Source organism: Rhincodon typus, chromosome 6 (assembly GCF_021869965.1).
Source record: "Rhincodon typus isolate 14 chromosome 6, sRhiTyp1.1, whole genome shotgun sequence".
Lineage (NCBI taxonomy): Eukaryota > Metazoa > Chordata > Chondrichthyes > Orectolobiformes > Rhincodontidae > Rhincodon > Rhincodon typus.
The window spans coordinates 45,739,983-45,757,740 of record NC_063337.1 but is presented as its reverse complement, the minus strand read 5'-3'; the positions used below and the strand labels follow the sequence as shown (position 1 = coordinate 45,757,740).

The 17,758-nt window shown below is 38.5% G+C and overlaps 1 protein-coding gene across 2 annotated transcripts in view; it reads left to right on the top strand.

The window, feature by feature from the left end:
• LOC109920593 (GRIP and coiled-coil domain-containing protein 2) overlaps positions 1-8,927 on the top strand; it is a 59,809-nt gene extending 50,882 nt beyond the window's left edge. Inside the window, exons 20-23 of one of the 2 annotated variants that reach the window (XM_048597722.1) lie at positions 3,353-3,547; positions 4,226-4,365; positions 4,871-5,072; positions 7,242-8,927. In XM_048597722.1, the coding sequence (XP_048453679.1) occupies positions 3,353-3,547; positions 4,226-4,365; positions 4,871-5,072; positions 7,242-7,309 (605 nt within the window). In that variant the 3' untranslated portion in view covers positions 7,310-8,927. Of the gene's footprint in view, positions 1-3,352; positions 3,548-4,225; positions 4,366-4,870; positions 5,073-7,241 lie in introns of those variants that run through there. The other variant, XM_048597723.1, reaches the window with a different exon arrangement.
• The last annotated feature ends 8,831 nt before the right edge of the window (positions 8,928-17,758 follow it).

The window sequence follows — 17,758 nt, the reverse complement described above, 5'->3', positions numbered from 1 at the left end:
CAGCCCACTTATTGTAGGTACCCACATTAGGTAGGGAATTCCAGGATTTTGTCCCAGTAACACTGAAGGAGTGGTAATTTGTCATAGTTTTTGCATGCATTTCAAGTTGATACTTCTGTGCCTCACGTTTTCCCATGAAGAGTCAAAATATTTCTCATTGCATTTATCTATTTCTTACAGAATCCTCTCTATTAGAGTATAATTAAATGTCAGCACTATACAGAGGACAGGAATGGGATGCTGAGATTGCATGATCAGCCATGATTGTATTGACTGGTGGTACAAGCTCAAAGAACCGAATGGCCGACTCTTCCTATTTTCTATGTTTCTATACCATCTATTTCAAATTGTGGTATTTGGGAGGTTCTATGTCTCTTTCTCTTTTTGATCTTATCTGCCATATGTTATGATCCCAGCTAAAGGTAACACTGGACAAGTCATCGCTAAGCAAAACCTGGCTTGACAGACCTTGGTTTCTCTTTTGTAATTTGGTTACCTTTGTAGTCAATCTATGAACATATTCACAAGAGGCTACCAATGTACGTTTAACAATAGAACATCAAAGTTTATTACACAAAAAGGGAAATTAGCAGAAAACTGAAATGAACAACTTATTTTTACATTATACAAGAATTATTTGAGATGGTCTTAGTACAAATATCAGCAATAAAGATTTAACCTTTTTTTTTCTCTTCAACAACTACCTTGCAGATACCCAAACCACAGTGAAGGGAGACCCTGTTTCCAGTCTAATGTTTTTTCTTCATTTGACACAGCTAGACTTGGTTTCTTTTTGGCAAAGCTAAGTCGCTCAATGCTAGCTGCTTCAGTTAATTTGTCTTCGTGAGGTTCTTAAACTGTTAATGCAACTCACTTATTACTTAACATATGTTTCTTAAACTCCTTTTCCATAGTCTTCTGTTTCTGGAACTTCTCAGGACTTTAATCTCCTGCCCTAGCTGTTCTGGAGAGTGTTAAACTGTACTGCTGTCCCTCTCTATTCTCTCTCCTTTTTTCTCTCTCTCTCTCGCTTTCTCTTTTATTTTCTCTCTCTCTGTCTCTGAGAAACCTTTCACACTAACACAATGTCACTGTTTCTGTATCCCTATGCTGTTGGACGCCTTGTCAACAAAACAATTATATTTTTTTCACTTCTATCCTTATTTTTCAAAGTGCTGAGCTATTTGCTTTAAGAGTGTCTTGAAAATCTCATCAAAATGTATGTAAATAAACTTCAGACAGCCCAACACAACTGAGTTCAAATTTAAATTAAAGCATCTTTCCTAACAAGCATAACATAGAAATGCAAATCAAATTTAAAGCTATAGCTTGCTCTGCCCATTCTAGAACTCAAATTTTCCAATAATAATATGTTGCAAACCTTTGTTTAAAAGTAGTAATATGATAACTGCAGATTGCGTAGCAACTGATCAGTTGGAAAACCTGATAATTCTTCTGGAAATGAGTTATCTAGTGGGGGAAAGGAAGGTTTGTGGGGAAGAAATGTTTATTATTTGAGTCAAAAGATCAAACAGTGGTAATAGTGTCAAATTTAGAAGAAATGTTGAGAAGATTGTACTGCATATGACGTAATTTAGTCCAGCTAGTCCATCTTGGCATTTTTGCTCCACACAGGCCTGCTCCCACTCTTCTTTACATAGCCAAATCCGTTCTCCTTTAGATGGTTGTGGTTTCCCCTGAAAGGCATCTGTGCTTTATTCCTATAATAGTCTTTGACTAAATGGAATAGTATAGTGTAGTGGTATAAAGTTGAGGTGAGAGTAACTATCTCATCAGCCTAGCATTTAACCAAGTGTAAGATTAAGGGGAAGGAGGAAAATTGAAGTCAATGGATATCAAGGGAAAAACACCTTGCTGGATGGAATATTGTAGCAAAATAGTGGTTGGAAATCAATCATCTAAGCTTGTGGACATTGTGCAGAAATTCCTCTGGGCAGTGTCCTGGGTCCACTCAGCTTCAGATACTTCATCAATGGTCTTCTCTCCCTCATAATGAGAATGTTCACAAATAAATCTTCTGAAATAGGCATATTCACTAATGACTACCTAGTATTCAGAATCATTCATAACTCCTCAGGTACTGAACCAGTCCATGTTCAAATGTAGCAAAACCTTGTCAACAGGCTTGGGCTGACAAGTGACAATTAACATTTGTGCCAGAGGTGCCTGGCAAGACTCTTTCCTATGAGATAATTGAACTATTGCCCCTTGATGTTCGATGGAATTGCCATGGCTGAGTTCCCACTATTAGTGTCCTGGGGTTAATCATTGATTGAAATTTAACTAGAGCAGTGATATAAATGCTGTGATTGCAAAAGCAGGTCAGAGGCTAGGAATTCTATGGTGAGTTACTCACCACCTGATTCCTATTAGACTTTCCACCACCTGCAAGGTATAATTTAGGAGTATGATGGAATACTGTCCACTTGCTTGATGGATATTACTCCAACAGTACTTAAAGCTCAAGACCCGCCAGGACAAAGCTATCTGCTTGATTGGTATGCTGTTCTTCTCCTTCAACATACATTCCATTCAGCATTGATGCACTGTGACGGCAGAGTGTACCACCTATAAGATACACTGCTGTCACTCACCAAGGCTCCTTTGACAGCAGCTTTGAAAGCTGCATCCTCGAACACAGGGAAAAGTGCAGCAGGTACTTGGGAACTCCACAACCTGCAAATTGCCCTCCAAGCCCCACACCATCCTGACTTGGAACTATACCACCGTTCTTCCATTGTCTTTGGATCAAAATCATGGAATGCCCTTCCTAACAACAGTGTGCATATCTACACAATCCAAGGACAGCAGTAGTCGAAGAATACAGCTCAATATCACATTTTCGAGGGCTGTTGGGGATGGGCAGTAAATACTGATCTCGCCGCAACACCCCCATCCCATGAATGAACAAAAAAATGCCCTCTCCAGTTTTGTAATTAGACTTTGTAAGCGCTGCAGTGGTTCAGAAGCCAGCTCAACACTAGCTTCATGAGGAGATATTAAAATGACACTATGCAATGTCCAGATCCTGCAAATAAATCTTAGAAGTACCATCAGGAAAACAATGTGTAGTGATAGGTATTTAATATATAAATTCCTATAAATGAGAACATTTACTCCATTGTTGATGTAGGTTATGATTTTAAAAAACTATTGTATTTTGAATAATATGCCTCTTTGCAAGAGTGTATGAATAATTCTGATCAAAGCCTTTACAATGTCACCCTACACATCATGCATGAATTTCTATAATATCTATTTAGTGTTAGAGCGACAGTTCATCACCATGAGGACGTCTTATTTTTGTTTGTTTTTTTTTAAATTGTCTAAGACTCTGCACAACTTGAGCCATCTGGGAAGATTCCACGTGACCGAAGAAACTTGGACATATCTGTGATAGATATCAATTCCATTGACCGTGGAGAAGGAGAAGGAATGGAGATGACTGAAACAGAATCGGTATCTTCTTCCAATACCCAAGTTGCCTCTCTTGAGCAATTACTTACCTCCCCGGAGGCAGCATTAGGTTGGTTGACAGTTTTAAATTCACAACAGACTTAGAATGTCAGTTAATTTGTCTGATATGGAAATTTAACAAATATATTTGTAAGGCAAGAAAGTTAATTGGTGTTTTCTTCCTTGGTAATTATTTTAAGAAGACTACTACTTTTTTTTTCATGTTACAAATAAGGGCATTTATCCTGAAAAAGTGGTAAGTCTTTTTTAAATCTTAAGAATTGCTATTCCATGTGTTCATAAACATTGCTATAAAATGTATTTAGATCTTAAAGTGCCTACTAAATCTGTCTGAATGGGTATTCTTTGTGTATTGAAACTGACAAAGAAAATCTTGTAAAATAACATTTTCCCAACAAGGAAAGGCAGACCTGAGGATGAACCATTTAGGACCCCATTTCTATATTTTGTAAAGTTTTGGTTGAGAACAGTATTGTTATATCTAGAAACACACCAGCTGCTTTTCCCCTTAGTCAATATTGATGGATTAGTTATGGAGGGAAGGAATTTGGGAAAAGATCAAGATTGCAAATTTAAAATATCTGCTGGTCCAGGAGTTAAAAAAAAAACCTAGGGAAGCTACTTTTGATTTCCTCTTATAGAAAAAGGCATAAGAAAAGCAACCAAAATTCTTCTACACCTAAGTTAACCGGAGAACTGTTCTCCCTATTCCATTGATTATTTGCAGATGTTGCACAATGGCAGCCAGAGCCAACCAAAGAAGAAATAACACAGAAATTAAATACAGCTACAAAGAGTATTGACCATTTAAATGGGCTCTTGCGTGAGACTGAAGCTACTAATGCCATCCTTATGGAACAAATCACAGTAGGTACACACACAGTGGGATGGAACACCTAATTAAGTATTGCCAGATCTATTTATTTTCAGGAATTTCTTCATGGAATATAATAAAGTGTGCTTCGTCGTTCTTTAGTTAATCTGACTCTTGTTAGATGTTATCTTCCTTGATATCAGGGGAGAGAATCATATGCAAATTAGTTGACTTATAGGATTATGTAGTAAAATATGTAGTCCTGTCTTGTTAAAGTTGTTCAAACCTAAGAATTGTAGCCTGTTACAACAGACATTTCCTGATGTATGTCAAAAGAGCAGTTAAGAGTACGGTAGGTCATCTGCAATTTTTTTTAACCATTCCTTACTGGGTGTTATAGACATCTCTCTCTGTTCACTGAAATTCTGTGTCTTATTTTCCTCCCTCCATTCAGTTTTGATGATGTCACCTATTCTGTCCTTCTCTAGTATATGCTTCTTTCTGATCTTGTGTCCTACCTTGATATACAGGTTACAAAGTGTTCTTTTCCCCAAATAGCTGCTGAAGAATGAAGTGAGAAGACTAGAGAGAAACCAGGAACGTGAAAAGTCTATTGCAAACCTGGAGTATTTGAAGAATGTTATGTTGAAGTTCATATTCCTAAATGCAGGTAGTGAGAAGCAAAGCCTTCTCCCAGTAATTGATACAATGTTACAACTGAGCCCAGAGGAGCGAAGCAAGCTGTCTGCTATAGCTCAAGGTAAAATTTGAAATTTAAAACTTGAGCATGGACTGTTGTTCTCTAATTGAGGGCTCCAATCAGCTGGTGAGCAATTCTTGAACACTAAATCAGTGGTTTCCAAACTGTTGTATTTGTAATGCCTCTACAAATGTTAGCCTAGTGGGTCTTGTCTAGTGGTAGCCAGAAGACGTGTTCAAATCTGACCTGCCTAGGTGTGTCATAAAATGTCTGAACAGGTTGATTTAAAAAAAAGTATACAGATTTTGGCCTGGATTTCAGTGACAGACTTTGTTCAATACATACATGTGCTAAGACTTGCTATAGATTTTTGTAATAGAACTTAGAGTTTGTAAACTGCTATCTACAATGGATGCAGTTGCTGTGTAACCAGCACAAGCAAAGTTATGTTACCTTAGCCACTCCGTAATGTTATCTCATAATCCTACAAATTAGTGAATTTCAACTACATGCCCAATTGCCATTTGAAAATTCCTATAGAATCTGATTTCACCACCCTTCCACTCCATGTTACAGCCCTCCATATAAACCTCCATATAAAAATGTTTTCCTTTCCCTTTACTCTTTATGAGTTATTTTAAACTGTGATCTTGGGTTATTGACCCACAGCCTCTTATTGGGTTGGGTTTTGAAGTCCGCTGTCTTTAGTGAAAAAAAAGTGCCATCGTCATATGTTGCACTTGCAGTTGCCCACAAATTTTCAATGGGGTTTTACACTTGAATTTGCAGCTATTAGAAGATTGTTTGTGTGCAGGGCCCTCTACTAGAGATCATGGAACTGTGTGAACATCACAAGCAACTGTGTATCTCCTTCACCAATCAGATTGAAGATTTGTTACTGAGTGCTGCAAAGTCAAAATTGGGGAGTATAAGCGTGGTGAATTCAACATAACAACCACGTTTTTAAAAAAAAAGGGAAGAAAAATACATTTTGAGATGGAGGGGGGAATACAAAATAATAAATGTAAGAAAATTAAATTTATTGTTTTTTAAATCTACAAGATTGTTTACAAACCTGAGGGAATGGAACACCATACTTATGAAAGTTCATTTATTCAGTGCCAGAGCCTATCTGTCAATAATCAAGACTAATTATGGTAAAGTACACAAAGATTGAATGGCCTGTTTAGTGACCAGGCACCACAACTACACAGGCTTCCTTGTATTTCAATAGCAACTCTTTCACAAGATAGTTTATTGAAGCTACAGGGGGAGCAGGGCAACATAGACAGCAATTTTGATTTGCATGTTTGACAGCATGAGTGTCGTTGCCCAATGTTAATTGATTTACTTTTATTGTTTGAAAACTAATGCCCTTGCTGATGTTTATACTGCAGAATCTAGACCATTGGCACACCACTGTCCAGGCAAATAATGTCAACTATTGCAAATGTTGTTCAGAAATCTGTTTTTATTATTTGTATAGTATAGAAGGAACATACAAATAAGGCACAAATGCAGAAATTTCATCATCCAGGCTCCCTTCGCAGACTCACTAAGTTTCAATTTACCAGATAATAACTTAAAGAAGGCTGCCTTACAGCAAAGTAAGCAACATACTGTGTGCTTGGACTGGAGAAAAAAGGTTCACACTTGTCTCCTGCAAAGAGAATTCTCAGTCTGTCAGAGGTGTTTTTCTCCAAATGAAAAGCAAATTGGCTTGTATTTCCCTCATCCACTGGCATCAAGATAGAAGTTGTTCATGGGAGATTTTGGTCATTAGTGCAACCGATTTGACAGGGAAAAACTAAAATTAAAATTTTACATTTTTATTTCAAATGTGTATATCAGTAAATATTTTCCAATTTTGTTGCTTGCTCATTGCCTTTCTGAAGTGCTGCCAATGACGATGAAGCATCAAACAGGTACCAGGTGTTTGCCCAAAAGTGTTTAGTGTGAGGCCAGGTTGAAAGTCCTTTTGAGTCCTACTTCTATCTCTAGTTGTGCAGTTTCAATCAGCCAGTATTAAAACATCAATGGTGGTTTACAAATGTGTTGCTCGCTTGACAAACCAATGATTTTACATGACATGGGGAGATGCACAAAGTGCAGTTTTTCTTGTTGAACAAAACAATACAATGTGAAAGTTGTGTAATTTGCATAGTTTCCACCTCCAAATTTTAAGTTATTATAATAAAGTCCACTTATTTAGTTTTGTTTTTTTTTTAGGAGAAGACGAAAGCACTTCACGGTCATCAGGTTGGGCTTCGTATTTTCACAACTGGTCTGGACTGTGATAAAAATTGATGGGGCAAAATGTTTACGTTTCATTCCAGCCGTTGTGTAAAGAGAAGATGGTTGTTGAATTTATGAAGAGGAAAACTGCCTTATGACGAACTTCTTCTCGAGCCATTTGTTTAGTGTTTCTTATTTGGTTTGTAAGTTCATTGTACATTTGTTGTTTTGTGCATTCACTTTTTTTCATTCTTCTAAATTTTACAATACTCTTAGGAAGAACTGCAACTGGAAAGTAAAATGTCGAAGTAACCTGCACAGAATGTTTATTGATCTTTAAATTTAAAGTAAATTTGTAATTAGCTTTATTCCAATAATGTGAAAGCGATGTTAGCATTCAGCTGATGATACTAAACATGATATACTCATTTATTTTGTGTATTATTGTAAAAGGGTCTACAGTTGTTTGGTGTTTTCTAATGTATAATGAACTTATGGAAGCGATAATTTAGATATAGCAAGAACTATTCAACTAAAGTCATGATCTCTGGAACTAAATATTTTAACATATTTAAAAACTGGATGGAGTGTAGAATATATTTATATTCAAAATTCAGAGTTTATTGATGCTGTACATACTTAAAACTTTCAAATTTAGGTTTAGGCACTATACAGATGCATGGAAGCCTATGAATCCAGTAACGCTGGAATTCTAGATATCACATAAAGATCCTTAGCAAATCAGTCGTGTTTATTGGGATCAGCAGTATGTTTAAATTTATTTAACTTTGCTGAGCAAATAGTAATCTCTGCAGAACAAATCAATAGCAAAAATAAACCGTGTTGAAGAATGTCGAGAAATTGAAGTGATGCACCTGAAAGATTGAAGGATTTGAACACACTTAGTAAAGGTGAAATTGATTTATGGAACCTTGAATAATGAATAATTTTTTAAACAAATTACGTGATTTTCTTTCAGCATTATATGTGAATTATAGTGTATTGAGTTTTTCAATCAAGGGATCAAAATAATTATTTCACATGTACCATGTACGTGCACTTTATTCCTTTATGTTTTCTGGAAATATACCTCCATGTTGAGATATGATGATTCTTCTGTAAATTTTTATTGTTTTTTTTAATCTTTGGATACAAAGCCTTTCTGTTTCTGCCTCAATCCCTTTCTCAGATTTCTATTAGCCATTCACTAACAGTGACCAAAAAGCTATTTGTTCAGTTTGCTGCCTGCCATCCTCAATACTACAGGACTAGAAACTGTGTGAGAGTGGTGAGATGATGGATCCCCTGATGATTTCCTTTTCCTTCCCGAGAATAAAACTACAATATTCCCTAGTTAAATAATTTTTCATGTCTGATGTGCTACTTTTATTGTGACATTATACGCTTGCAGTTTATTACCAATCATCTAATACTTTGTGATGAGCCCCTGATGACCTTCCGCTGCAGTAGGGAAAGGGCATCTATTTAATGTACAAAATAATAAACATGAAGATTAATCTCCAGGATCTTTTGTTGCTTATGCAGGCTTGTAAGTAGATTTTTCATCTGTAGTCGGCATCCATATTTTATGTTTATTACCATTAAGCAATCTCTCAGCTGTAATTCATTATTGACTATTGGGTTCTCTAATAAAACAATATTTCTATTCTAATATACCAATATTTTTGTTATGTAGATATTTTGTGGAATGTTAGAACTGGATCACATTTTAGCATTGTAACATCAATAGTGTTGAATGTTTTAGCTATTTTCTCCATGAAGTAATCTGTATTTACAATCTGAGATTATTGAAAACCTGCTCCATTCTCACGACAACATGGTCCTTGAAAACCAACCATTGTGAATTTTCAGAGTGTTGCGCATAGCAAGAGAAATTCCTAGGGCTGAAGTAAGTTTGCTTTAAAATAAAGATATCACCTACATTATATACTTAAGATAAATTTATGTATAAAGGATGCATTTAATAGAAGAGTACTTGGGAATGGAAATATTGAAGCCTGTTTGACAATGTAGATTTAAATTAAATGTTTATTGATAAATTTAAGTGGCAACGTGTTTACAGTTTGCTACTTTGCTGCTACTAAAGAATGCTGTAATAGATGAATCAGCATGTAACACTGCAATTTAAGCAAACTGAGATAATAGCCTGTGTAGATTTTGGTGCTCACTACAGTCCCTTTTCATGAGGGTAGTTTCTCTTTACACTTTAATAATACTTTCTGCTGTATTTCCCTTTCAAGATTTTGGTCTCTTTTCCCACCAGACTGATTTGCTAATCAGAAAACTGAAACTGAATAACTTCATTAATGACTATCTTTTAACTTTGTTCTTTGGAATGGCTTTCCAGCAAATTGTTTAAACATGAAACTGACCTTTCAATTTGTTTGTAATTGCCATATTATAAATTCACTGCAGTCTTGTTTAATGCTATAACATTTTCATGTTTTAGCATTTTGTCTTGTATTAATTTTAAATGAATGCTATTGTATGATCAATCCTCACCCCTGCTCCCATGCATTAAGCTATCTGGTGGAATTGCTGTCACCATCCTCTTTTCTGGTAAGCATTTATGGTGCCTGTTTCATAGAGTCATAGAGCTTTACAACACGGAAAGAGGCCCTTCTGCCCAATCATCAAGCACCCATCTACTTTGAATCCTATTCTCCAGCTGTTGGCCCATTGTCTTATATGCTATTCTGTTTCAAGTGTTCATCTAAATGCTGTTAGGATCTTGAGAGTTCCTGCCTTTACTGCTCTTTCAGGCAGTAAACAGCAGATGATAGCCCTACCCTCTGGTGAAAAGAATTTCTTCAAATTCTCCTGACCCTTACTTTAAACCTATCTCCCCAAAAATCTGCTCTACATGAGATTTGAGCAGAACACCTCTCATTTCACATGCCCCATATTGTTATGTACCATCCATGTACTGACCAGCCTTGCCGTGAGAGCTAAATTAAAAGAAAACAGCACTACAGTTTCATCTGGTGTGGCAGAGAAAGACCACCTGGTAGTCTGAGGATGTTGCCTTAAAACAAGATGTAAATAGCTGCTACCATGCAATAGATTCCAAGTTAACGTGATAGTCTCTGTAGCTTTGTGCTGCAATTTTCAAGGAGTTGCAATTTCTCACTTTGCTACTTTTTTTTTTGCACGACAAAAGAGCTCCGCATTTCTGACAGGAGATTCTGATCAGAGTTCCTTCAGAACTGTGCAGCCATACTTCATGTCAACAGTTCCCTCATTTTGCAGAACTGTTTGAGGAAGGCAAACCACACCCTTTTCACAGCAGTCAGTTGCTGTGTTCTGAAATCCATAGGTCCAGAACTGCAGATCGACGTTTTGACAGCTGCTGTCTAAAGGTAAAATGTGTAAGTTAAGCGAGATGTTAGGATGCTGGCTCAACGAGGTGCCAGATGCCTAGGGTGCTGCATGGGTAAAGCTGTGTGTCAAATGGGTAGGGTGCAAGGTGACAAGGTGTATTTTATGTTTAGGTTGGGACGGATGGTTGGGAGATGATGGGGGAAGGATTCCTGGGTCATGAGGGTGCAGAGGGGGTTATGGTCGTCCAATGGATATACACTTAACTTGTCTGTTTTGTTATGTCTCTCGATTAGTATGCAGTATCACTTTAACAAAACCAGAATTTACAGTTTAAGGATACAGAATAGGCCATTTTCAAATGAAATGAGGAGAAACTTCCTCCCCCAGAGTGGTGAGCTTGTGGAATTCTTTACTACAGAGAGCAGTTGGGGTCAAAACATTCAATGTTTTCATGAAGGACTTTGATCCCTTTAACCCTAAGAACTATGTATAAAGATACGGAAATAAAGTGGGAGCAGGATACTGAGGTTGGATGATCAGCCATGAATGGCAGAACAGGCTTGAAGTGCTGAATGGCCTACTCCTACTTTCTATGATCCAACATTTCCACGTAAAGGGGTGTCAGGTTTGGAGTGGATTAAGGTTGGGGTCAGTTTTCGAAATGGGGATGAGTGGCAGGATGGGTCTCTTGCACAATGGGGGCTGTCTGGTCTGGTGGTGAAGGGGTAATAGTTACTCAGGAGTTAGGTTATGTATTTGATAGACTAACTTATCCTGAGCACCTCTTTGCTTAACTGTAGCAGATCTCTCCGACTTCTTCTTTAATTTTAAATCTCGAAGGGTCACAAGCAAAAGGAAATTGCCCAAGAGAATCTTCAGCTTCCTGGGCAGTTCTGCTCCAATGGGAATTTTGCAGGATCCCTATGTGCAACTCCAATCTATACTTTAGAAATTATCTGGCCATTGGCAAATTCGGACCAGTGTCTATGGGGAAGATATAGGTAAAAGGTCTTACTACTTCAAGACCCTGAACTGGTTTCTCACCAAATCTGACATATTCATCAGTGGGTGCTAATTATAAATCACTCTTCAGTATTAACCCTTTCAGACCCTACACCCCATACAATATATGTTGCCTGTAATTTCAAATACTATAACAAGCTGAATATTCAAGTCTAAAATCCACGTCTTAAAAACAAAAATGATGTGTCTTAATTAAGTGGATGGTTGCTGATTGGTTGCTGATTGGTTAACAAGTCCAAAGAGGAAAAAGATGGTCTAAAAGAAGGATTTCAGTTTGAGGGAAGACAGAATTTATTAAAACAAGGCAGGATCTGAGGATCAGGCCAAAGTAGAATGGGAACAGCTACTTGAGAGTAAATCTACAGCAGAAAAGTGGGAAATGTTCAAGAAGAATTGGGGAGAGTACAGGCCCAAGGAGCAACAAGACCAGAGAACCCTGGGTGTCTAGAAATATTCAAACTGGATGAAAAGGAAACGTGAGGCGTGTAGCAGGGACAAAGGGAGCATATCAACTATGGGCCCTAGTGGAGTACAGAATGTGCAGAGGGATCTTAAGAAAACAATTGGAAGGGCAAAGAAGAGGCAAGATTAGAGAAAATCTCAAAATATTCTACTAATATATCAAGGGGAAAAGAATAACCAGGGAAGAGTAGGGCCTATCAGGGGCAAAGGTGGAAATGTGTGTGTGGAACTGGAGGATATTGGTAGAATGTTCACCTTTTTCACATCTCCCTCTCTTGGGAGAAGGAAGATGGACTGAGAGGTTTTTGAGCAGATTGATTATGGGGAATGAGGAGGTTTTAGAGGGTGTAGAAGTAGATAAGCATAAGGTCCAGAGGAGTTCTATTCCAGGCTGCTGTGGGAGACATGGCAGGAAATCACTAGGCCCTGACCTGACCCAGTTTTTAATTCATCCCTTGCCACAGGAGATGGCTAGTATGGAACCACTTTTCAAGAAGGATGAGACACAAGTGAGGGACTTAGAGAGCAGCGAGTGCCTCATCAGCAGTAGGAAAACTTTTGGAGAAAATTCTGAAGGAGAGACTTAATGTCCATATAGACAGGCAAGATTTGATCAGTGATAGCATAGCTTTATCAGAGGGAGATTGTGCCTAACAAATTTAATTGAATTTTTTTGAGGGGTGACTAAATGTAGAGAGGAATGTTGTTCATGTGATGTAAGTTATGGATTTCAGCAAAACTTTTGACCAGGTGCCACATGGGACTCATAAAGAAGGTAAAAGCACATCAGATCCAGGGTAACTTGACAAATTGGCTTAGTGGCAGGGGACAAAGTTGTCATATAAAGGCTGTTTGTCTGACTGGATGCCAGTGACCAGTGGATTACAACAGGGATTAGTACTTGGTCCTTTGTTCCTGAAACATATTGATAATGTAGATAAGCAAGGGTGGAAGGAAGGAGTTAAGACGATGTGTGAGTTTGAGGATGACATGAATATTGACTGGGTGGTTGACAGTGAGGGAAAAAAATCCTTGGTTACAGGAACGTCTAAACAGGTTGGTCAGATGGAATTTAATCCTGGTAAGTGTGAGGTGCTACACTTTGGAAGAAGTAACAAGACTGAGTACTCGATGAATGATAGCATCCTAAGGTTCTGAGAAGGATTTTGGGGTATTCGTGCACAAATTTCTGAAGGTGGCAGAGTCAATGCAGCGTGGAGCTGGAAGAACACAGCAGGTCAGGCAGCATCAGAGGAACAGGAAAGTTCCTGTGGGTTCAGCAGGGTCCCGACCCAAAATGTCGACTTTCCTTTTCCTCTGATGCTGCCTGACCTGCTATGTTCCTCCAGCTCCACACTGCATTGACTCTGTTTCCAGCATCTGCAGGTCTTGCTATCTGTCAAGGTGGCAGAGCAGGTTAATAGGATAGTTAGTAAGATATGTGGGATGCTTGCCTTTATCAGTTGAGACATTTTATAAAGGTGGAGAGGTTACGTTGGACCTATACAGAACTTTGTTTAGGCCACAGATACTGTTTGCAGTTCAGGTCACCACACTATAGGAAGGATGTGATTTGCACTGGAGGGGTGCAAAGGATATTTACTAAAGTGTTGTCTCGGATGGACTGTTTGAGCTGTCAAGAGGGTGGTAAAGCTCAAGTCTTTTTTGGAGCAGAGAAGGTTGGGCTGGGGGGAGTCTAAGATTGAGGTGCATTGACAGGTTCGATAGAAAGCAGCTGTTCTTAATTGAAGAGTCAGTAACAAGGGGAACCGTTTTAAGGTGCAAGGCAGTAGGTGTATAAGGGATTTAATAAAACATGTTTCACTCAGATTGGTGGAAGTCTGGAATGTACTACTGGAAGGGTAGTTGAGGTAGGTAATCCCTCAACCTTTTAGAAGTACTTGGATGAACAGTTCGCCTTGAATAATATTACATTTTATGAGCCTAGTGCTGGAAAGTAGGACTAGTGTAGATTTAGCATAGTTTTGGCAGTACAGCCTCAATGGACTGAAGAGAATCTGGTCCTCTGATTCTAATTTGTCAACTCACATATGGTCTGCTTCCACACATTCACAGATGACTGCCAGCTCTTGTGTGCTTGATGTCCAGTCATAATTGAGCTTTAATTTACTCTGGTTGCACATCTGGTGTCACAAACTCTTACGTTCTTACTACCTGTAGATGTTAGTATGTTGGCCAAGCTGAGAAGTTTGATAGCAGATGTTTCTTCCCCTTACTAGGTGACATCCTCAGTACTGTGGAGCCTCCTGTGAAGTGCTGTTCTCTTGTGCCAGTTCAAATTTATATGGTCTGGTTTTTGCTGCTTCTGGTAGGTGCCCATTCCGGCTGGGCATTGTAATGGTCCGTATATCTGGTCTAATGTGTTTGTTGATGGAGTCTGCGGATGAATGCCAAGCCTCCAGGAATTCCCTGGCTGTCCCCTGTTTGGCTTGTCCAATGATAGTAGTGTTGTCCCAGTTGAAAGTGTGTTTTTTCTCGCCTGTGTGTATTGAAACCAAGGACATTTGGTCAGGTCGTTTAATTGCTAGCTGGTGTTTGTGACTTCATTACAAAAGTGTACAGGAAATCTGCACATATGGACTAGATCTTAAACTGTCACAGCAACCACCGCAGCTCTCACAAGAGGAGCTGCATTGGGACTCTGTTCAAAAGAGCCACTACACCCTGCAGTATACTCATTCTGCAGAAGGAAGAAGAACACCTTTACAAGGCCTTTACCAGGAAAAGATACCCTTGCAGCTTCATCCACAGATACATAGCCAACAGACAACACAAGCAGGACACATAAAACCCAAAATAATAATCACCATACCATATATAAAAAACACCTCAGAATTGATAGCCAGCCTACTCAGACTGCTAGGAATCATGACAGCACACAAACCGGCAGCCACACTAAGACAGCAACTAACCAGAGTTAAAGACCCAGTAGATAGCATAGACAGGACAAATGTGGCCTACAAGATACCAGGCGCAGACAGCACAAAACAGTACATGGGACAAACAGGCAGACAACTAGCAACCCGCATCCAAAAACACCAACCAGCAACTAAACGACCTGACCAGATGTCCTTGGCTTCAATACACACAGACATGAAACACTACACTTTCAACTGGGACAACACTACTATCATTGGACAAGCCAAACAGAGGACAGCCAGGGAACTCGTGAAGGCTTGACATTCATCTGCAGACTCCATCAACAAACACATTGTAATGGTCAATATATCAGATCTAATTCAATGCCCAGCCGGAACGGGCAGCAAAAAGCAGACCATATAAATTCAAACTGGCACAAGAGAACAGCACTTCACAGGAGGTTTCACAGTACTGAGGATATCATCTAGTAAGGGGACGAAACATCTGCTATCAAAGCTCTCAGCTCAGCAAACACACCAACATCTACAACCAGCACCCGAGCTACATATCTTCACTCAAAACCTGAATTCTTACTACCAACTATATCATCATTTGCATTGTGTCAGGCTCAATCATAGTGATTAGTCATAGTATCCTGTCCCAAACCCAATCATTCTTGTCACAAAATCTCACTTCTATCTGTGTAATATTACCATCTGAGGAAATTCTTCTATTATTCAAATGTTCCACAGGCTGGAATCAGATCCTTCAACTTGTATGAACTTCACATCATCTACAATTTGCTTGTATATATGTTATACTGTGCCAATTTCCACTCATCTGTTCTCACTGGCCTAATTAGGTTTCAGGTCTCAAAATGTAGATTTTGATCCTCCTGCATAAATTACTCCTTAGCTTTACCTCTCCAAAATGACCACCAGCATTATCCTATCCTGCCACACCCATGGGCTCAGTTTCTTTGTTTATTCCTACTCGTGGTCAATATATAATAATTACCTACTAAGCTATTTAGTCTGTCCCTGAGTGAACAAATTGATGTGCTGAATCACAGGGCACAAATATTCTTGTATTATGATGAAAAAAAGTTAAATTATTTTTAAACTGTTGATCTTTGCTAATCCCTCTCTAAAATTCGAATTGAAGAGACAACTTGCCTTAAAATTGAAAATATCTTTTGTCTCAAGGGTCAATTGATATATCAGAAAGTGTAACAATTCATTTTCTTTTATTGACTATTATAATTTTACAGATTTGATAGCTAACTGTAGTTCTAAATGTGTGAAAAGTTGGGAAATGGAAATAAGGCACCCTTACAAAGGCAGTTTAACATAATTCTACCAGTCTGTGCTGCTAGTGAGAGGTCTCCTATCTCAACAACTGAAACTGGAGAATTTCCATTTGCATTATTCATAACCTCTAACTACAGTATTGCTGAAAGCAACTGTCTGTCTATTAGAACTTTTTGTCTTGTGTTCATCCGCACAAAAATTTAGGGGTGGGCGATGGCTTAGTGGAATTATTGCTAGACTATATAATCCAGAAATTTAGCTAATGTCCTGAGAACCTGGGTTCAAATCCCACAATGGCAGATGGTGAAATTTGAATTCAATTAAAAAATGAACCTGGAATTAGGAATTAGGAATTAGGAATTAAGAACTTACTCATGACCATGAAATCGTTGCCGATTGTCAGAAAACTGCATCTAGCTCACTAACTGCCATCCTTACCTGGTCAGGCCTACATGTGACTCTAGACCCAAAGCAACGTTGTTGACTCTCAAATGCCCTCTGAAATAGCCCAGCAACTCAGTTCAAGGGCAGCTAGGGATAGACACTAAATGCTGGCTAGCCAGCAACACACACATCCCACAAATGAATAAAAGAATGCGAAATTCAATAAGGAAGAGCAATTGATGTTGTGTAAGAACGGTTGCTGATCAGATGTTGTGTGGTGTTACGATGGTGTTTAATTCTTAAAAATTGCCCAGACGTATTCATTTTGCCCGCCTGTGAATATATTTAGCTTCTACAAGTGTAAGTGAATCATACTGCAAATCCAATTTATAATGTGAAATTTTATATGTAATTATTAGCACACATAGGATTATTTGGCAAATATCGTCTAGCTGTAGAATCACTTATAAATGCTGGACACTATTATCTGAGTTCTGTAGGTACTGATTGGTTGAGCTCAGTCAGCAGTGTGAGCAGCTGACAGGATGTGTTGTTTAATATGATCTGCTTGTTATAGAAACATGAAAACTAGGAGCAGGAGTCAGCAAATCAGCCCTTTGAGTCAGGTCTGCTATTCAATAACACCACAGCGCTAGATTTTTGCTTTCTGTCCCCATATCTCTAAGTGCCTTTAGAATCCGAAAAGGTATCTACTACTTGAACATATTCAGTGACCTGGCCTCCATAGCTTTCAGCGTTAGTGAATTCCATAAGTTGAATATCCTTTGGGTGAAGAGATTTTTCCTCATCTCAGTCCTAAATGACTAACTCCATATTCTTAGATAGTGACGTCTCGTTCAAGACCCCAAACCAGAGAAAACATCCTTCCTGCTTCTGTCCAGCCTTGTTAGAATTGTATATATTTCAGTCAGATTCCCTCTCATCCTTCCAGTTATCAGCAGAATTCCAACTCTTGGAAAAGAGAATTGTGCCCTTCTTTTTCCGCCCTTCTCTTTCCACCCTCTGCCTGGCCAGGAGGAGCTGTCTCTCAGCTTCTGTTTGTTAAATCTGAACAACTTGATATACTGTTTGAGATTGAGAGCCATGCTT